At 38.7% G+C, this 22,621-nt stretch overlaps 1 protein-coding gene and 1 long non-coding RNA gene across 4 annotated transcripts in view; one reads left to right on the forward strand and one right to left on the reverse strand.

Moving 5' to 3' along the window:
- PTPRG (protein tyrosine phosphatase receptor type G) overlaps positions 1 to 15,169 on the forward strand; it is a 712,019-nt gene extending 696,850 nt beyond the window's left edge. For all 3 annotated transcript variants that reach the window (XM_029916842.1, XM_029916841.1, XM_029916840.1), the window contains 2 exons: positions 9,958 to 10,093; positions 10,657 to 15,169. In XM_029916842.1, the coding sequence (XP_029772702.1) occupies positions 9,958 to 10,093; positions 10,657 to 10,803 (283 nt within the window). In that variant the 3' untranslated portion in view covers positions 10,804 to 15,169. The remainder of the gene's footprint in view (positions 1 to 9,957; positions 10,094 to 10,656) is intronic.
- The window catches only part of LOC115273667, a 51,202-nt gene that overhangs the window by 9,277 nt on the left and 19,304 nt on the right, over positions 1 to 22,621 (reverse strand). The window lies entirely within an intron of this gene.

Genomic DNA, 22,621 nt, shown 5'->3' on the forward strand with positions numbered 1-22,621 from the left:
TTGTGCAAATAGTTATTTACCCTGGATATAGAGCTATCGTCCTGTTAGATACCATGAAAGCTAATTTGATTAATAATTCTCAAAGTATGAGAACGCTGGTCGGAAAGAAGGTCCTTCCAGGGAATTCAAAAAGAACCATTTTCATAATAATACAAAGACACCATTTGCTTGGTTCATTCTCACTTAGCCAGCTACTGTAATGGGTGCTTGCACGGTCCTGCGTTTTAACGTTTCCTCAGTTCTGATTTTTCATACAATAACTATGGAGGGAATATAGCCCAAATAAGCAAAAGCTCTTGGAGGATTACCAGTAAGCTTTTATCTTAATTTGATCCTGGGATAATCCATAGGAGACGCAGAAATATAAGGACTGCTTTCTATACCCACTGTCCCAAAGACACCCAGAAATAATTCTGGTGTTCCTTTGAACCTTAACATTACCCCACCAGGAGGATAATTTTAGGATCGCTTCTTCACATAAGAAAAAAGTAGGGAGTGTGACGCTAATATGGCCCATGTACACGAACAGTTAGTGTCAGAGCCAGGACGGGCTACATAATTTATGGAGTCCTACGAAAAAATTAAGAATCTCCAGATGAAGAGTTCAAAGTAATGGTCCTAAAGATGCTCACCAGACTTGATGAGAGAAGAGTGGATGAACTCACAATCTCAACAAAGAAATAGAAAATACAAAAAAGGACCAATAACGGAAATGAAAAATACACCAGAGGAAATCAACAGCATGGCCACATACACTAACACGCCTGGTAGCGGGGTCCCAGAAGGAAAGAGACAGAAAGGAGCAGAAAACTTCCCTAACCGGGGAAAGGAGACAGATCCCAGTCCCTGAAGCAGAGAGCCTCAAACAAGATAAATCAAAGGAAGTCTACAGCAAGACACATAGTAATTCATCAGGGTAAGTTGAGAGTTTCAAAAGCCTCGAGAGAAAAGCACTGGCTACTTACAAAGGAAGGCTGTCAGCTGATTTTTCATCAGAAACGTGCACGCCACAAGGAAGTGGCATGATCTATTCAAGCGCAGAAAGGAAAAAACCCACAGCCCAGAATACTCTACCCAGTTATCCTTCAGAATTGGAGAGAACATTTACCAAACAAAAATTAAATGAGTCCATCACCCTTCATCCAGCCCCAGAAGAATATAAGTAAACAATTAGGGGAAAAAATTTCACTGGTAAAAGCAAATACATAGTAAAGGTAGTAAATCAATCATAAAACTCATATAAAGATTAAAAGACCAAAGCAGTCAAACCAATTAGGTCTAAAAAGAAAAATTGTGCAGGGATTCAGGAAATAAACATACAATAGGACATTATGTCTTTTATATATATGTCAAGAGGATTAGTATAGTTTTTAGAAAGTGTTCACACCTAAGCAACCATTAAAATACACTGCTATATATAAAGGATGTTACATATGAACCTGATAGAAACTAGAAACCTAAAACCTATAATAGATACACAAAAGGAGAAAGAAATCTACACATAACACTAAAGAAAGTCCTCCGTCACAAGGGAGAAGAGCGAGAGAAGAAGGAACACAGAAGAACTACAAAAATAACCAGAAAACAATGAACAAAATGGCAGTGTCAGTACATCTCTTTCAAATAATTAAGTGGTTTAAGTGCTCCAATCAAAAAACATGGATTAAATGGATTTAAATGCTGCCTACAAAAGACTCCCAAAATAGATACACCGACTGAAACTGAAGGGATGGAAAAAGATACTCCATGGAAATGGAAAGAAAGAAAAGCTGGGGTAGCAGTATTTATATCAGACAAAATAGACTTTAAAGGAAGGGGGCACCTGGGAAGCTCAGTCAGCTAAGCATCTGGCTCTTGACTGTGTTCGGACTCTGCACTCACAGCACATAGCCTACTTGAGATTCTCTCTCTCTGCCCCTCCGCACCCACGTGCTCTGCTTCTCTCTCTAAAAAAAAAAAAAAAGTAACAAGAAAAGGACATTACATATCGTAAAAGGATCAATACAACAATCGTAAATATCTATGCACCCAACACAGAAGCACCTAAAGGGGGAAACTGACGGTAAGAAAATAGCAGGGAATTTTAACATCCACTTATGTCAATGGATAGATCATCCGGACAGAAAACTAGTAAGGAAACATTGGCCTTGAACAACACATTAGACCAGATGGATTTAGCAGATACATACAGAACATTCCATCCAAAACAGCAGAATACACTTGCTTTTCAAGTACAGATGGGAGTATTCTCCAGGAGAGATCACGTTAGGCCATAAAACAAAAGCCCAAAAATTTAAGACTGAAATCACATCAAGCATTTTTTTCTGACCATAACAGTATGAAACTAGAAATAAATTACAAGAAAAACTGGAAGAAATGCAAACATATACAGCATAAACAACATGGTATTAAACAACCCATGTGTCAGTGAAGAAATCCAAGACGAAATTAACAAGTACCTGGAGGCAAATGACGGTGCAAAGTCTTTTGAGATGCAGCAAAAGCAGTTCTAAGAAGGAAATTTTCAGCAATATAGGCTTATCTTGAGAAACAGAACTCTCAAGCAGTGTGTCCTTAAGAACCTAAAGGAACTAGTAAAAGAAGAACAAAGACAAAATTTAGTAGAAGGAAAGAAATAATAAAGATCAGAGTGGGAATAAATTGAGACTAAAATGATAAAAATGATCAATGCGGGGGCACCTACGTGGCTCAGTCGCCTAAGGGTCTGACTCTGTTTCGGCTCAGGTCATGATATGATTTTGTGGGTTCGAACCCCACATTGGGCTCTGTGCTAGCAGAGCAGAGCCTGCTTGTGACTCTCTCTTTCTCTCTCTGCCCCTTTTCTGCTCACACTGTCTCTCTCAAAATGAATAAATAAACTTTAAAAGGTTTTTTAAAAATCAACGAAATCAAGACCTGATTCTTTGAAAAGATAAGCAGGACTGAGAACTTTTAACCAGAATTCTCAAAAGTGAAAGCAGACTCCAATAACACAAGAAATGAAAGAGAAGTTATGGCCAACACTGAAGAAATACAAAGGATTAGTAGAGAGTACTATTAAAAATTAGAAGCAAGCAAGCTAGACAAACCTAAAAGAAAGGGAAAAAATAAATTGGCACAGCCACTGTGTAAAACACACTCAAGTTTCTCAACAAAGTAAAAACAGACATATCACATGATCCAGTAATTCCACTTCTGGGCATTTATCAGAAGAAAACCAAAGCACTAACTAGAAAAGATGGACACACACCTATGCTCACACTGCAGCATTTTTTACTATCATCACAATACAGAAGAAACCTAAGTGTCGATAAACAGATGAGTGGATAAGAAAGGTTACTTACGTATACAATGGAATATTACTCAGGCATTAAAAAAAGCAAAATCTCCATTTACACCAACACGGTTGGATCTGCAGGGTATTAGGCTAAGGAAGTAATTAGATAAAGACATATCCAATTTCACTTCTATGTGGAATCTTAACAGAAATAAACTAAAACAGGACAAACTGGTGGCTGTCAGACACTAGTAGGAAGATGGGTGAAACAGGTAAAGGGAGGTAGTAGGTCCCGACTTCAAGTTATAAATAAGTCACAGGGATGACAAGTACAGCATAGGAAATATAGGTAATATTAACTTTGTATGGTCGCTCCGCTTATCATGGTTGGATATTTCATACCGTATATACTTGTCAGATCATTGTTACACACCTGAAACTAATACTGTGTACCAACCATACTCAGCGAAAAGATAACTTCGAGAGGGCAAGAGCACGGCATTAACTAAGCGCAGGACTCCTGTGAAGAGGAGACTCATCCCGCTGAAGCCAGGGAGCAGGCCCTGCAGTCAGAGCCCACCCACCCAATCCTGCTGGTTAACGCCGCCTCCCACTGGTGGTCACAGGGAGCCCTCCTGCATTCATGTCCCTCAGTTCTCCAGACCACGTTTTCCTCCCTTATTTTCTCATTCACTTCCAAAGCCTTAATTTTTTTTAGTTACTATTTTAGAGAGAGATTGGGGGATGGGGCAGAGAAAAAGAGAATCTTAAGCCAGCTCTAGGCTCACTGAGGAACCTAACATGGGGTCCAATCCCACGACCCTGGGATCACAACCAGACCTGAAATCAGGAGTTGAACATTCTAGCACTGAGCCATGCAGACCCTCTCCAAAGTTTTAATTTCTTCAAGTGCTAGAAGCTTTTCATGTTGCCTTGATTTCCCCAAACTGATGCATATTCAAGCTTTAACTCTCCTTTCCTTTTTGCCCTAATGATTTCTATGGGAAGCTTCAGTTTCTTCATAGTGACACAGTTATAACTCTGGATTGCATTCTTGGTTATGATTCTTACAGCTTTTTTTAATGCTTATTTATTTTGAGAGTCAGAGTGTGATGGGAAGGGGTGATTTTTTAAAACTTCTTAAAAGCAAAGAAATAACAATTGTAGTTAAATCGAAGAGTAAAAAATATAATTAAATGGCCAGAGATATACACACTGACAAAAAAGGAATCCCATAGAGCACTTAACATTACTTAGGAACAATACTTAGGAGCTTAAAGAACTTTGATTTCTTTGGGACAAAGGCAAGGAAAGATGAAAATACATTTGGCTTTTTTCTTAACTGTACTAAACAAACATTGCTCTCAATGGGGCCCTTTGAGAAAGGCAAACAAACTACCAAAGGCTGTGAATCTATACATTACTCTTGTTTTATACAGGTTATACATTACTTGTAGCACTTTTTCACCAAGCTCTTGTGTCCTTTTTTACCAAGTTCTTGTAGTTTGAAGGGCAAATCCATGAAACTGAGTAAATATCCTTTAAGTCTACTTAATTCCTAAACTTCTGAGAATAGCCTTTATTTTTTCAGTCTTTATCCTTTCATTGTAATGTTTGGTATGTAGAAGATAAAGTATCTGTACATTTGATTAACTTGACATAGTCTCTAGTCATGTTTAAAATCGTACTGTATAGATACTTCCTTTTAATTTAGGTGCTTATTTAGGATTGGCTAACACTGGGAAAGACTATCCAAGGAAACGCCAGAGTAAATTCAGAGTCCACACTATATAATAAAATACGTAATACCTGACGTTTCTATCTGAAAGGCTATGGATAGCTTTAAGAAAGACATTGGTGTCCAGGGCCAGGGGGCAGGGGGCAGCAGGGGGAGAAGGCTGGGGGAAAGGGCCCTGAGTCTAATAGGTTCATTAAAACATATTAAGCAAAGGTTAAATTTTTATCCTACTGGAAAAAGAAATTCAGTACAGATGATTTTTAAAAACTAGTCATGCTAAATAAGAAGGTAAACTGAGTACAATTTGGAATCTGAGGGAAGTCAACATAATGATCACAACAAAAAACAGTGAATCAGTTACTGGAACAATTAAAATAGAGTTTGAAAATACATGCTCAGAGACCTAACAGAATACTAGGACATTAATCAGAAACATGTATAATGAAACAGGGACAAATGAGAATCTAAGATATGGGAAAAAAAAAGAGACAGGCTAGTAGTAGTAGAATAGACAGAAGTGAAATCAAACTCAGTTTTTGAACTAGATAAGTTCTAACATACGTCTGAGAAGTGATCCATGTTGACAAAAGAAATTAAATAAATAACAGCTGAGATTTTCTAAGAACTTGAGTAAAGTCTCTCAAAACAAACAATTTTAGAAAATAGTGAAGAAAAAAATAGGGAGTGCATAAATTGCCATTGGAAAGAAAAAGGTCCACCATGTGTCTGCAGTTACATTCAAAGTATTTGGTAACTGTTAATTTGCTTAGGTGTGATGAGGTTTATATTTATTTATTTATTTATTTATTTATTTAAATGTTATCTTTTAGTTTTATACTAAAATATTAAATCAATAAAATACCTGGGATTTACTTCAAACAACATGTAGGAGGAAGTACATGTGAAACAAGATTGGCCATGAGCCGCGACGGCTCTGAGGGACGGCTACAGCAAGGTTACGATACTTTCACGCGTTTGAAATTTTCTAATATTTTAAAATAAACCCTTGAGACTGTTGATACCAGTACATGTTTAAGCCTCAATAGTAAGTATAATAAATGGTGTTTACTGAACACATGGTATATACTAGCCTCTCTGCTGAGCCATTAACATGCATCAGCTCAAACTAAACTCATCTGGCAAAGTGTGTGGCCTTGGCCAGTTACCTCACCTGAACGTGCCTTGTTTCTTCACCTTCAGAAAGGGAATAACAATAGTCCTACCACAGGATTATTGTGAGGATTAAGTTGATGTGCATAATTCTTATGAAAGACCCTGGCACATAGAGCATCACACACTTTAGTGACCACTAAGAATAAACAGACAAGTTCCCAAACCATTAAGGCCCACCAAGTCCTCACTAGGCTACACTTGAACAGTAACAAACATAGGAGATTTAATGTAACCTTGATTTAAAGAAAAAAAAAAGGCTAGCACCAGAATGGTGAAGTATAGGCCAATCTTTCTTATTTGATTATGGGTGCAAAAATCTAAATAAAACACTGTCAAAATCCAGTATGTTAGGTTAAATAAGTATCCTGTAAAAGGTAAGATAGCTATCCTAAGGTGTAGAGCTGGTTAAATGTTATCACTGCCCTCTCCAGTGAATTCAGGGCATTATTAAAGGAAGTGCTAAAAAAGCTAATACATGTTGGAAAGGGTAGGAGAGAATAACATGCACTCATGATCTCCCTCCCCAAAAGAAAACAACTCTTAGCAAACAAAGTCGAAAGAATCCTCTTTAACCTCATAAATGTTATTTACTCAAAGCCCACAGCAAACATTTTTATTTAACACTAAAAACTTAGGAGCTTTACCATGAAAGAAAACAGTATGAAACCTTCTTGGAGTGTTAGAATGCACAACTCTTGGGTCCTAGGCAATGCAATAAAAGCAAAAGATGTAAGAAACACAGAAGGTGAAAGGAGACAAAACTGACATTATTGGCAGGTAAGGATGTAGCCAACTTCCTAGCTAATCCACAAATTATTAGAACTTAAGAGTTCTGCATGGCTGGATTCAAGTTCACCATGTGAAAATCACTAACTTTCCTATGCATCAGCTGAAACCAAACAAAAGATCATAAAAAAGAAGCCATTCTTAGAAATAACCAACAACTCTAAAGCACCAAGAAATTACCCTAAAATGAAACTGGCAAAGGCAATGAAGAAACTATAAAATGTAATTGAAAAACTACAAAAGACCTGAATCAAGGGAGAAAAGACATCATGTTCATGAACAGAAAAACTCAAGAAGACGTCACTTTCTTCAAATCAGTCTATATAGTCGGTGCAAGCTGCCCAAAACCCCAATGAAACTTTGTGTTCCTTGACAATTCAGTTTCAAGAGTAATATGAAGCAGGGGGGGAAGGCATCAAGGAGTGGAGGTGTTTGGAAATGAGTGTCCAAGTAAAAATGAAGATACGTTTGAAGCACACAAAAAACCGAAAACAATGAATTACAGACAGCCAACATTACTACAGAAACTTGCTTTTTCAGATGTCAAAACATTAAAAATCTATAGGAATTAAATGTGAGGAAATACAAAAAAACAGATTAAAGGGCCAAACAGTTCAGAAACAAGCCTGCATATATGATAATCTGGTATATGATGCAAAGGAAACTCAATGAGAAAAGAGGAGACTGTCCAATAAAAAAGGTCATCCATTAGAAAAATAAAATCGGACCTTAACCTTATATCAAATTGAGAATAGTATTCAGATGAATTAAATGATGAAGTGTAAAAAATAACAAGAGAAAAATGTAGGAGAATGTTTTTCAAGTGCGGGGTTAAAAAAAGCATTCTCAAGATTCCAGAAAAGCCAAAAATAAAAGATGGAGCAATTTAATTATGTGTTAACTATACTTCAGTATAACGAAAATGCCTACAAACAATGTTAAGGGAAACCAAGACACTGGAAAAAAATATTTACAACCTGTGCTACAAATAAAAGAGAGTGAAGAGAAATGGCCAAAGTATATTGACAATTTCAGAAGAGGAAATATGTGCCATAAACACAAAAGCTTCTCAACCTCCCTTGTAAATCAAGGAACCACAAATTAAAAACATCAGGATATAATTTTTCACCCATCAGATTAGCAGAAGCTTTTCAACTTCAAAATGATGAGAAGATGGGGGTGGCACCTGGGTGGCTCAGTCAGCTAAGCGTCTGACTCTTGATTTCAGCTCAGGTCACGATCTCACAGTTTGTGAGATCTCCCCCTTCCCTCTCTCGATCTCAAAATAAACAAACTTAAATTATAATCAAATAAAATGATGAGGAGAAACAAGTATTCGCATGCTGGGAGGGGGTAACAGTAAGAACCACAAGGAGAGAAATACTGCAGTATCTTTAAAACTACAAATGGACCTATCTATGAGCTATTTCTTCTCCTCGTGGTAATTCCGTTGGTGTGCACAAGATACGAACCACATAAATGCCCATCTCCACGGAAGTCAGTGTGTCCAGAACGCATACAGCACGGAAGTAATGAACTAGACTGAAATGTACGGACAGATCAGACATCTGGTGCTGGTAGAAATCAAACTGAAATTTATAGAGCCTGTGCCCACTGTTCCTGTGAAAACGATTAAATGTGCAGTTTGAGTATATCTTTATATGAACCATTACAGATGTTTTGCATCTTTAATAAAAATAAGACCAAAGCCCCCAGCTTTAGAGGTAACCTAACTTGAGGTAAAAACTACTCTAAAGGCACCACCAGCACGGAACAATTCATTTAATCCCTCTGTTTTATCACTAATATGCTACCAGAGGTTCCTGGAAAAAAATGGGGTTTCCCTTCTAACTGGGAGGGTGGGAGGGAGAAAGAGTGGCAAAAAGAATCCTTTTTTCCAAGACTTATCAGAGGTGCTCTAACTCGCAAAATTCCACTTCAGTGACAAAAACAATTACCTAATATGAAATTCATTTTGTTATGCCCAGATTTTAATATCGCCCCAAAAACCAGAGACTACGAAGGGAAACCGAGTCACGCATGCAAAAGCAAAGGGCGATTTTATTACAGGCTTAGGCTGGCCGGGCCTAAGCTCAGGCTCACAGACTTTACCAGCGCAGTGGATCCGTGCTGAGAGCCCCAAACAAAAGCGGGGCAGGGCTTTTATGGGTTTGGGGAGGGGGAGTTACAGGGAATTGTGACATAGGTACAGTGATCCAATTATTATACAATATTATTGACAGCAGGTCTAACCATTCACATTGCCTAGAGTATTTGTTACTTTTGGCGGGACCCAATCACAACATTTAGAGTATTGACCAATCATAGAGTGGACCCTCACGTAGGGCGTGACTAGTCTTAGCCTCCATCTCTAGGCCTGCCCTTAAAAAAGTTAAAGGTGTTAGCTGGCCCTTCCTGATTGGGTGCTACAAGGGTGGTCCCTCTTGCCTTGGGCGATGTGTGCCCTTCTACTGTCTCTTGGAGTCAGTTTCAGACCCGCGTCCTTACAGTTTCAAAACTTTTCTGACTGCACTTTAAGCCATATATTTCCATTTCAATTCATGTTTTTTAAGTTTTGAAGGGGATATTTAATTTTTTTTCAGATCCTGTCCCCGGCTTCTACACATCCAGGAGCCTGTGGTTAAGGCTCTCATGTTCTTCCCACCTCGTCCCCAACATTAAGTCTTCTATAGCTGTCCCCAGTCTAATTTTGAACCTCTCATTTCATCTGGAATACAAGCTGAGCATCTGATAAGCCCGTTTGGGAGCTTTCACATTCATGAGCAGATGTCACCTTGACACTAGCCTCTACCTCTTCTCTCCCTGTCCAGCATTTCATTGATTTCAAGACCAGAGGTCAGTGCAGTCCACTTGTGGACTGTGCAAATATATGCCCCCATGCAAATATACGGTGTTAATTTCATTCCAATAAATCCAGTCCCTTAGCAAATCTGAAATAGCATTTTGCTTTTTCCTCCCCAAGGTATGGCGCAGTTTCAGCGGGAATGCTCTGTGCCCTCACCACCCTGTCCCAGCAGCTGGAGAATGAAAATGCTGTGGATGTTTTCCAGGTTGCTAAAATGATCAATCTCATGAGGCCCGGAGTATTCACAGACATTGTAAGTCCTTTGCTTCTTTGTGAAAACTGTTCTTTTGTCAGCTGAGACTCGGGCTAACACTTGAATTAGAGCAGCGGTTGTCAACAATGAGGGGTGGTTTTGCCCCCCAGGGGGTGTTTGGCAATGTCTGGAGACTTTTTTTTGGTTGTCACAACTGGGAATGGAGACAAGTGCTCTGGCTTCTACGGAGTAGAGCCCAGGGAAGCTACTAAACATCTTGCCATACATCAGACACAGAATGATCTTCCTTAAAACGTCATTACTGTTGAGTGCCAGAAACTCTCTAGAGTATGGTATTCTCTCTCCAGTTACGACACGGGGACAGTCTATTCTCTTAGTTCACTGTCTGTGCTGAGAATTCGTTCCCAACTAACAACAATCAGAGTGACATGCAGAAGGCATAGGTCTCCATTAGTAAACGATTCAAGTCATTTTTTAAAGTTTCTTAGCATATATGTATATTCTTGGCTTTTTTATCATTACCTTGTTAATTGGTCTTTCTACCTTAGATGAAATGACTCAGCTGTTCTTGGGCTCCAACTGTCTTCTCCTTGTTTTTTCAGGAACAATACCAGTTTGTCTACAAAGCAATGCTCAGCCTGGTCAGCACTAAAGAAAATGGAAATGGTCCCATGACAGTGGACAAAAATGGTGCTGTTCTCATTGCAGATGAATCAGACCCTGCCGAGAGCATGGAATCTCTTGTGTGATTGGAATCCCGAAAGGGCACTTAATTTGTAAAACTTCTGAAGACTGAGAACTTTTTTGAGGCCTTTTTTGCCAGACTCTAGGTTATACAATAACCCGGTTACTTTTTTACACTGATAAAAGTTTTGATATTTATTTTTTGCCATTTTATGTCTTAATGGTATCCTACTGAGCATTTGCACCTCTGTTCATTTCACACCGTGAACCGCAATTCTACCCAGTTTGCACTATATGATCAGTGTTACTGCCTATAATCGAATCCTAAAGCAAGCCCTGATGTGACATTCCATGAGAACACACGTGCTACTTTTTAGTTGAGTACAGTGAAGGTCTTTGTTAGGACAGTGGATCTTGGTTTTGTTTTTTGTTTTTGTTTTTTTTAATTGCTAAAGCAGTTGCATCCTCCTAACAGGCAATGCTGAGCTTTTCCTCAGTCCTCTCCTGTTTTCTTTAGGCCCTGCTCAATACTGTCCGCCTTCTGTATTTTAATGGAGTGGATGGGCATTGTTTTCTTTGAAAGGATGTAGCATCCTGGGAGCCACTGAGACAGTCCATCAGCCTCATGGCCTTGAAACAGTTCCACTTATGACGGTAAAGGGATCCATTAAGAAGTTAGAAGGCTTAAGAGCTTTATGTGGACGTCACTTATTAGTTGAAGTTATATTCATAGCTTAAAAATGCCCAATTGTGTCAAAATAAAGGATATCTCTGTATTACAGTTTTCACAGTAGCTATGTGGACGGTGTGTGTTATTTCCATCTTGACCCTCTGAAATAGCTACGCCCTATGGTCAGGGCTATCTTACAATAGAGATATGGCAATATCTTACACATCTCAGCTCTCCCTTTAGTAACTTCCATTAATGCTTCTCGCTTTCTAATACCATACCTCACGGCAGGTAGAATAATGAAAATTTCTGCAGGTGTGTAATTTTGAAATTAGCCCTCTAAAATATCCCTATTACTCATATAGCACTCTAATAAAAACTACCTATATAGTTAACATTCTTTTCTTTCCTTTTTTGCCAAATATTTCCTGATAAATCCCATAATTACGTATATTCTTCTACTTAGGATAAAACTGAAAATATTTTATTAGCAAAAGTCTTGGGGCAATGTAGATTCCCACACATGGATAAGTCTGATTTGCAGAGAAGAAATCAGAATCTTGAATAGAAGGGGATTTGGACGTTTTCAAGTAGATTTTGAAAGACGGAGATGGCTTGGGGTGCTTTCCTGTGGTTTAGCCTCCAGAACAGACACACTTCACTCAAAGAGGCTAATGATCATTACACAGAGCCCAAGGAAGTTATTTGATCTAGCCTCTGGAGCCACATTCACCCTGCAGTTAAGTACATAATTGGGAAATGAGGAGCATTAATAAGAAATTTCAGTTCCGTTAGAAAAATAAGCTCCTTGCTGAGATCTATTCTATTACGTATTTGTGTTTGAGGGATGACTTCTGTTAGAGGTGAAGTCATCCCCAGAACTGGGTCTGTTGAGAAGACTTTCGGTTAATTTATATGTCAATAAACTTCAGCAAAAACTCCATACTGGCTACTATCGTACTATCTGGGCAGTACTGTGATATTAGTGAGAATCAGTGCTGAGCTTCTATTGATGTAGAGTTGGCTCTCTGTGAAGTTTGTCAGAGCGGTGCTGAGGAACCAAAGCCGCTAAGGAGAGGCTACAGGCCAAGGTTGGGAGTTCCAATGCATGAGCCAGGTTGATGGAGTTTTCACCAACTATGTAACTTGCCAGGGTTAATCTCATGTTTTCATCACATCAATTCTACAACATGGAAATAGTCCACTGTTCACGAACCGTGTTAAAAAAGGTGTGCAAGTGAGCAAAGTCCGCTCAAATGAATGTGCTAGAGGAACGCAGCACCTTTGCAGCCCCTCTGCTCCCGTCAGAGGTAACGCCAGGAAGCTCTACCTAACTCCGAAGGAGAAAAGCGTGACCATAGCAACACAAACCGCTGCCAGAAGGGAATCAGGAAGGGCCAGGTTTCAGGTCATGGCAAGAGCTAGATCATTTCAGTCACTTAAGCAGATCACACTTAATTTATACAGAGTATCAAAATGAGTCAACTCTCTTTTAGTAGTTGGCACAGACTTGGCCGTCAGAAGTCATGTTCGAGTTGAGGTTCTTGGTCCCTTGGTAATTTTTTCTTATGTAAGTGGACATTGGTTAGAAAACAGCAAGCCTTTCCTTCTGTGCTATTTATAGAGGGCTCAACTCATGAAAAGCGCTGAGTTCCAACACAATTCTGTGACCATTTCTTACATGGGTATCATAGTCATAATAAAACAGAAAGCGAATAAATAGAAACATTGAAGAGGATGGTTTGAAGTTCTCTGAGAAACTGTGCGTCTATAGTGGGCTTGAGCGAAAGTCTGCAAATTCCCACACTGACACATGAGCCATTGCTGTTGGCCCTTCTTGCCTCAGTGGTCCCAACAACACTTCAGTGAGGACAGTTCTGTTCAGCAGTTCCTCACTTTCCCCAGAGAGGGCATCCTGAGTACTAGTCTTCGCTTGTTATGAATAGAAATATGCTTACCTCTTTCCAGAGGCAGAGAGTTTCAAAGACGGTGTTTTCTTTGAGACATCAACACACTGCTTAACTACACAACAAGGCTATTACCGCTTGCACTCAAGGGGAAAGGAAATAGCTATTGCAAACTAACGTACTATTTTATAAAAAGCCTACTGGGAGTATGAATTTAGCTCTAGGTGAACAGAACACACACGTCATACAATAGTGGATTGCAGTGATCAGAGCAAGTGACCATACTGGGCATCAGAGAAGACCCCTTAATTGGCATCAGGAGACCTCTTTTGCATCCAAAAGCCACAATGTCATCTTTTATATCCGAATGTGTTAAAAAGTTAACTTCTGAATTTCAAGAATAAGATAATTGAATTGGTTTTCCTAAATTCTTATGCCTTGGAGCTTTTAGAGTCTATTTCAAGTTGAAGAGTCCAGCACACTCAGAGAAGGGGATGGTGTTCAAGGTCTGGCTGTTGAAAATTTTAGCCCAGAGTGACATACTGAAATCAACAAATAACCTTAATCATTTTATAATGACACAGCACAACTGCCTTGGTAGGAATTTTTTCTTAAATGCATATATATTTAAAATTTAAAATATAGATACCAATTTACCAAAGATACATATTACTAATTCTAAGCAAAAAATAAACCCAAACTCATCACAATTTAAGGAATAATCAAAACGTAGTTTGTCTTAAGAACTTAGCAGTTATACTGGAAAATGCATTCTCAACTCCTGTGTTCTAAAGTTTATGTTCAAAAGGTGCCAGTGAATTTTTATACGAAGGGAAAATGCCTGCTTCTTTTTTTGTTAATGGCTATAATTTCACTTACCCCCTTTGCACTCTCCCTTAGTTGCCATTTAACATGCAATATTGGCTTTACTTATCTCTAGAAAGAAGGCATGCTACAAATAGAAAGGAATTGTAATAATATTTGGCCTCTACTTTGTCTTAGCTGTTAAACTGTTTTTAGTATTTTTGTTAAATATTTGCAAAGGGAAGCATTTTCTACAGAGGATAATTAATTTCAAGAAAAATCTTGAGTTTTAAGAAATAAACATCTCCAGAAAAGGAGACAGCCGATTTTATAAAATGTTGCAACTCTCCAACATTTGGGGTAGTGACTCCTTTTTTGTTAGGACATTTGAAACTAGCCAGCAGCCATTGTTTCTAAAAAAGAAAAAAGAAAAAAAAACCTCAGCCTTCATGTTAATTCATGTTTCTTTCACTTCATTTTGAAATAGCTAAAATCATTACCACTGTAAATATTTTGTTGCTTGGATAAGCATCTTCTGGGAACTTTGTATCTATGGTATATAATCATAGAATTTTATATTTTCATATAAAGCTAATTTTTTTCTAGTTTCAACTCCGTAATAGTTTTTTGGTTCTGTTTTTGGTTTTTGGTTTTGTTTTTTGGGTTTTTCTTTGTGGTGGATATGTGAATTCAACTTTCTGTATATTGAAGTAGCAAGAACCATCTTTGCATTCCAAAAGAATCCAACATGTGTTATTTCTTTGAGGCAGTGATTGTGAAAATTGGGTTTTCTTTCTGAATTCCATTGACCATTTGTGCAATAGGAATTAGACATAATTAGTCACTGAATACATTCGTTGCATTGACCCATTTGGAAAAAGTGATTGTTGGTTTTTTTTTTTTTTAATTTGTTCGGGGGGAGGGGTTTTGTAACCTGAAATTTTTCCCTTTTTCTTCTGTTTAAAACTATATCAAATCATTCTATTATAGTGTTATTTAATATGTAAATTGTATTGCTATACATAAAATAAAGTATGGTTTTTGATGTAATCATTAGCGCTGAGCATTCCTATGAAACTATCTCCAATAAAGTTAAGTTGCCAGTCTCCCTTATCACATTTCTACCTGCCAACCCTTCGTCTTAGTTTTCATGGTAGTAAAACAAAGGTTAAAAGTCATCTTTACCTAGGCAGCAAACCAAAAAGACATGTCTGTTATGAATTCTTCCTTTCTGAGTGAAGAACGACATATATTTACCTACATACGGAATCAAACTTCATTTGCATTGTGAATCTGCTGAGGTGTAAGCAGGATCATTACTTCCTCCAGTGTATCAGCTAGATTTACAGCAACTTCTACCTCTTAACCATTTACTACATGAGATGAAGGATGTATCGTGCCAAAACATTTGGAGACTCTGAGATGTATGTAGGATCATTTCAATTGCTTCTACTTACTAGCGATTTTGATATTTCCAAACAGGGAGGGGTACACAAGTCTCAAACTCAGCAGCTTGGGCCCACCAGGTCCTGTGACCTTTCAGAGGGCTCACATCGGGAGCGCAATACTACCAGGGCCCCAGTTTTTCTTTCCACGGACATGAAGAGCTACCGGTTCATTCTCCCTAAGTAACTAGAAATTTAAGAAACAATATATTAATCTATTCCAGTGCTATCTCTTAGACCAATTCCAGCACAAAATAATGCATCTCTCAGATGATTAAAAAAAAAAAAACCTAGTCTTGCTCAAATTACACCCACAGTGGCTCAATACTCTGTATCACAGAGCACAACAGGTCACAAATTAGTGGCCCACAGATCATATTCATCCACAGATATATGTTATTTGGCCCCTAATTTTAAAAATTCACATGAACTGAGAGTTGACGGGGAAGGGGGAGCGGGGAAAACAGGTGGTGGTGATGGTGGAGGGCACTTATGGGGTAGAGCACTGGGTGCTGTATGGGAACCAATTTGACAATAAACTATTTTAAAAAAATAAATATTTTAAAAAATTTGAAAAAATTCACATAAACTATCTATCAACATCTTAAGAAATAAAAACGTTTACGTCAAGATTCAAGCTCCTTTCAGAAATGCGGGCAGTGTTAACACCACCAGGCTCACATACTCACATGGCACTACCAAGCTGGAATGGAGTCACAGTTGCCCCTTCTAGGTGCTGCTTGTATTCTCCAGTTCACCAGTCTATGTCTCTCCTGTCAACTCATGTCTGCCCCCTGTCAGCCATTCAAGGAACCTGCACAGGCTCTCTGAGCAGGTGCATAAGAATTCTGAGGTCACCTTCCATCATTAAAATCCTAAGAAGCCAGGATAGGCAAACAGGGTTCCGGGAATTCCGAATTCCTTCGAAGTCCACCCACGATGGCACCATGCAGCAGTGGTTCTAACAGTTCAAAATACTTAGCCAAATTCATTTCTTAAGCCATGGTTTCTACTGTTCAGAATATAACTACAAAGAAGCTTCATTTCTGCTACCAAGAGTGGGGTTAAGACACAAGAGTGCAAAAAGCTACTGGGTCGAAACTCCATTTTCTAACCGTTAAAATTCCGACTGTTTAGAATGTAAGATTTAGCAACAAGTTACAGGTGCTCATGATTCAGAAACAGGATTAAGGACCTCAGCCTTATACCTAGGCCTGTGTTGGTAAGAGAACACACAAAGACATTAGCAAATAAGAACTAAAAGTTGGGAACTGGCAAGGCAAAATTGTTCTTGTGATTATGAAGTTTGGCAAGAAAGATAATCAGAAAACAAGAAAAGAAAGACAATTAGACCAGCAGATTATCTGAACCTAACAATTACATTATGTTGCTCAAAAATTGAAAAATAGGAAATTAACTTTATCTGATTTATGGTAATTTGAAAAGCAATCGACTTGAATAGTTACTGGCCTATAAACTAATTATCTTCCTTCCCTTCCCAACACTCTAACTCTGTTAAGTCAGGCTTTGTGGCAAGAGCTAATGGGCCTTGCAAAGCTTAGTGGAACGTTCTACATTGGAGATAAATTTAGCACTCTGTTAGAATTCTTCCCAGAAACATTTGCTAAATGTGTACCACAGGGCACAGGTTAGCGATACCCTGTACAGAATGTAAAGTTGTTGGCCGAGGCATTTCCAGTCAGAAGAGTCAAAAATTATAACTTAATCCTAAAAACTCGTTCTTCAGTTTATTCAAAAATATTTATTTGGCTCCACAGTACAGATGGTTTTTAGGAAGAGTACAAAACACCGCTAGCAAAGAAGGAGAATCTGTAACCACTGACTCCCTACCTTACTGCTCACACAACTCTTATTTTATATTAAAAAAATAAAGTTCTTGCTGCTAGAACTTAGACAGCATTTTCCCACAAGGGAAAAATATGTTAAAGAATAAGGACTACAATTCAAACAGCCAAAGGGTCTAGTCATGTTTGCCACTGACAGTGATTCGGGGCAAATGGCTTGACTTCTAAGTGCCACCTTCCTCATCTGTCAAACATAGCAATCAGTGTTTACCTCACAGGACTGCCATGAGGAGCGCATGACAGTGGTGCATGCAAAGCCCTTGGGAGAGTTAGTTAGTAGTAGCCATTTTAACAACCCTATCATCTAGGTCTATAGTTTTTTTTTTCCACTGCTTAGCAGACCTTTTGTCAATCATGAAATGAAAAGTCAACTACCTGAGCTTACCCAATTAAATAGTAATCCTGAGACATTTTCTTCCCTAGTGAGGAAGCTCACTGAATCACAGAAGACCCAAGGGAGGCGGACGGAGACGGAGGAGAGCAAGGAGTAGCCCATGTATCACACTGTCCAAAAACAAGAGTGCCAAAAGCAGGAAATGAACTCAGATACACAATGTTCCACACCTTGAATATTTCTCTTCTAATGGTTTAAACCCCTTGATGCATTCTAAGAACTTTTTAAGAAAAAGCTCCATAATCTCAGACAAATCAAACATATTTGTTAATGTCAAACACCAAGTACAGATTTAACATAGTACAATGAAAAAGATGGAACATTGTTTCTATCACTAGCTATACACTAATATAAATGGTGATAATTCCTTTTTCTTCAGCTGATTTTTAACCTCTATAGCTTTCACTACTTTCAATAAATCCATGTTATCAGCCATAATCTTTCCTCACCCTAGCCATACTTGGCCTCTTTAGCCACTCTCTACGATACTGTGAAAAAAATGGCCATAAATTAGAGACATTTCCTGGTTTTGAAACAGATTCTTAAAGCCTATCAAGTATGTTATTTCAAAGTATCCCCCTGTAGAAATAAGATCATTTGTTTCCTCTGCCAAAACCGACTGTTGACGGAAGAAACACCAAGAATTAATTATGATTATTTAACATTGCAACTTTTGGGTATTTTAACAATACATTAAGATATATATATTATGATATCTAACATTTTCATGACTCACACATGCTATAAATATTGCAAAACTGGTCATTAAAAAAACAGTATAGGATGGGCTGTTACAATACGATACTAAGTATGAAATATTTTTCATGGAAAGCTGCACAATAATCATGTGAATTTAAGCACAACTTATTAATAGTCATTATTTATTAGGACACCTGTTGTTGGGACTAAATTCTCACATTGCTTAAGAATATGTGAACTGGTGGGGCGGCTGGGTGGCTCAGTCAGTTAAGCAACCAACTTCAGCTCTGGTCATGATCTCCCGGTTCTTGAGTTCAAGCCCCACATTGGGCTTTCTGCTGTCTGCACAGAGCCTGCTTCAGATCCTTGGTCCCCCCCCCTCTCTCTCTCTGGTCCTCCCCAACTTGCTCTCACTCTCACATGCGCTCTCACTCTCAAAAGTAAATAAACACTAAAAAAAAAAAAAATACTTGAGCTGGGATCTCCTGGCTGGCTTAGCTGCTTGAGCTCCAACTCTTGATCTCAGGATTAGAAGTTCAAGCCCCACACTGGGTGTGGCAATTACTTAAAAAATAAAAAAATCTTCTAAAAAAAATACTTGAACAGGATTTTGTGTCAGAAAATCCCAACAGGTTGACCAGGATTCTTTCTTATTTTTTTAATTTTTAAAAAAATGTTTGTTTATTTTGAGAAAGGAAGAGCATGTACATGATTAAGTGGGGGAAGGGGAAGAGAGAGGAGAGAGACAGAATCCTAAGCAGGCTCTGCATTGAGAGTGCAAAGCCTGACATAGGGCCCCATCCCACAAACCAGGAGACCATGACCTGAGCTGAAATCAAGAGTTGGGTGCTTAACAGACTCAGCCACCCAGGTGCACCTGGATTCTTTACTTTTAAGCTTTTACCATACCAATAATCAAATATTCTCTACTAGACAAAAAAATGTCCTATTTACCTCCTTGGTCTTATTTTTTAAATGTGTCATGCACATGCATGCATGTGAGCATCCAGGCCATACCGTTTCCAAACCAACCTGCGGCTTTTAAAAGTTAGCCCGCGCTTCAAAAACTGATAAAAGGCAGCACCTGAGTGGCTCAGTCGGTTAAGCGGCTGACTTCAGCTCAGGCCATGATCTTGTAATTCATGAGTTGGAGCCCCATGTCAGGCTCTGTGCTCAAAGACCAGAGCCTCGAGTCTGCTTCAGATTCTGTGTCTCCCTCTCTCAAAAATAAACATTTAAAATAAAACTTTTAATGATAAAGGAGGGGTGCCCAGGTGGCTCAGTCATTTAGGCATCCGACTCAATTTTGGCTCAGGCCATGCATGATCTCCAGGTCAGGAGATGTCATCAGGCTCTGTGCTGTGCATAGAGCCTGCTTAACATTCTCTCTCTCCCTTTCACTTTGCCTCTCCCCTGCTCACACCCATGCTCTCTCTAAAAAAAAAAAAAAAAAAAAAAAGACAGGAGATTTTTGCTATTTTCAAAAGGGATTTGGGCCTAAATATTTCCTAAAATTCTGAGTAGTGCTGAGGAAAACTTAAAAAGCTGCAGCACCTGACCTCATAACCATCTCCCTCAAAAGCTCCCCTTTTGTTCAGCACTCTAAAACTTCTCTGGGTTAGATTAACAGGCAATCCATCTCTCTCAAGAAGGGTATACACCACAGCAGGTGAGTCACGGCCACTCAACAAGCAGTAGCTACAACCTGTTTTTTGCATCCTTATCATATTACCTATTTTTAAAGTTTATTTTGAGAGAAAGAGAGAGTGCATGTGCACACAGGTGTGAGTGGGGGCGGGGCAGAGACAGAGAGGGAGAAAGAGAATCCCTCTGTCATCACAGGGCCTGTCACAGGGCTCCATTCCACAAACCTTGAGTGAGATCATGACCTGAGGCAAAACGAAGAGTCAACCGCTCAACCAACTGAACCACCAAGGCACCCCTCTATTCTGTATTTATAAAACAAACACGATGGAAAGCATGGTTTTGTTTACTGCAAAGACAGTCCAAATAAAAATACAATCTCTAGATCTTTATGATATACTATGACACCTTCACTGTTTCCATTAAAAAAACCCAAAAAACCTTAAAGGACTTAGGGCTACCCTATCCCAATAATTCAGGAAAAAGTCAACTAAAATCTTATCAACCTCATGATCTTTACCTCCCTCCTGTTACATCAGAAAGTATCCTGGCTCCTATATAAGACCAGCCCTTCAGTCTTCCATGACTTGTAGATGGCCCATCCTTCTTGTCCTCTCAAAGACTTCATTTGCATTAACTTTCCTAGTACATGAGTCAGAGGATATCATGCTTTCTGCACTGAATCATCCATCTTGGCATACAAATACACTCTATCATCACCAACTTAGAAAAACCTTCTCTTGATGCCAAGAATCCTTTAACTAGCATCTCAGTTGGTGTTTCCCTCTGATCATAAAACTTCCTGAGAGCTGTCTATAGTCACAAGACCCATTCTTTTCTTCCATTCTCTTGACCTGTGTAAATGGGGATCCCACAACAGCATCCCACAACTCTAAGTTCTCCAAATATCTTATTCTTTCCCCTCAACTCCACTAAGTTGTCAGCAACTGACCAGACCACTTTCTTCTTTTAGCACTCAACAATTTTTACACAGCCACCACTACGCACCAGGAAAACAAGAATTACAGCAGACTTCTCACCAGAAACCATTCAAGCCATGACACATGGTAAATTTAAAGTGTTGAAAGAGGGGTGCGCCTGGGTGGCTCAGGCAGTTGAGCATCCAGCTTTGGCTCAGGTCATGATCTCGCAGTTTATAGATTCAAGCCCTGCATTGGGCTCTGTGATGACAGCTCAGAGCCTGGAGCCTGCTTCAGATTCTGTTTCTTCCTTTCTATGACCCTCCCCTGCTGATGCTCTGTCTCAAAAATAAATAAAACCTTAAAAAAAATAAAGCGTTGAAAGAAAAACACCTGTCAACTCCAAATTCTGTATCTAGTGAACAGGCTATTCTTTGACAATTATTTACATAATAGAACTTATCTTCTGTTTAGAGCTATACTCTCATTGGCTATTTTTATTTTCCAAATTAAAGTCAATACTTGCTGAAGATATGTTTTCCTGATGAATCTGATTTAATGATAACCTAATTAGGAGTTGTTAGAGTATTCTGTTTAGAGAAAGTCTTAGAAGATGAGTATAATCCCTATGTAAAATTACAGACTAAAACCTGAGCTAAAATTAGCAGAGAGAACATTATCATATTATCACATGTATCCTTAGCCATTAAAGTAAGATTATGTTGTTTTGTTAAAGAGTCCTAAAGACCACAGAAAGTTACATCCAGATTCATAGCCATATTATGCAGCAAGAGAAACAGAAATTGAAAAGGTAAAATTAAATCCATTATTGGAGAGGGGAGCCTAGCTGTCTCAGTCAGGGGAGCATGTGACTCTTGATCTCAGTCATGAGTTTAAGACCCATGCTGGGTGTAGAGATTACTAAAAAAATAAATAAAACTTTAAAAATCCATTATTGGAGAATACCAGTGTGTTTTCAAAAAAAAAAAAAAACAAAACTTTGGCAGAGATCTAAAAACATCCAAGTACCTTGCTGAGATTGGATGAGGCAAGCGACATGCAAGCCACATGAGATATGGGACAAAGAGATAAAAGAGAGATTTTTGATAACGGATTCGATTTCTTCACTGGTTATTGGTCTGTTCATGCTTTCTATCTCTTCCCGTTTGAATTTCAGCAGTGCATGTGCATTTAGGAATTTGTCCATTTCTTCTGTGTTGTCCAGTTTGCTGGCATATAATTTTTCATAGTAATCTCTGATGATTGCTTGTATTTCTAGGGGATTGGTTGTAATAGATCCTTCTTCATTCATGATTTTGTCTATCTGGGTGCTCTCTCTTTTTTTTCTGAGGAGTCTGGCTAGAGGTTTATCGATAAAAGCCCAGGGCCAGATGGCTTCCCAGGGGAATTCTACCAGACATTTAAAGTAGAGCTCATACCCATTCTTCTCAAACTGTTCCAAAAAATAGAAATAGAAGGAAAGCTTCCAAACTCATTCTACGAAGCCAGCATCACCTTGATACCCAAACCAGACA

The sequence above is a fragment of the Suricata suricatta genome, chromosome 12 (assembly GCF_006229205.1).
Source record: "Suricata suricatta isolate VVHF042 chromosome 12, meerkat_22Aug2017_6uvM2_HiC, whole genome shotgun sequence".
Classification (NCBI taxonomy): domain Eukaryota; kingdom Metazoa; phylum Chordata; class Mammalia; order Carnivora; family Herpestidae; genus Suricata; species Suricata suricatta.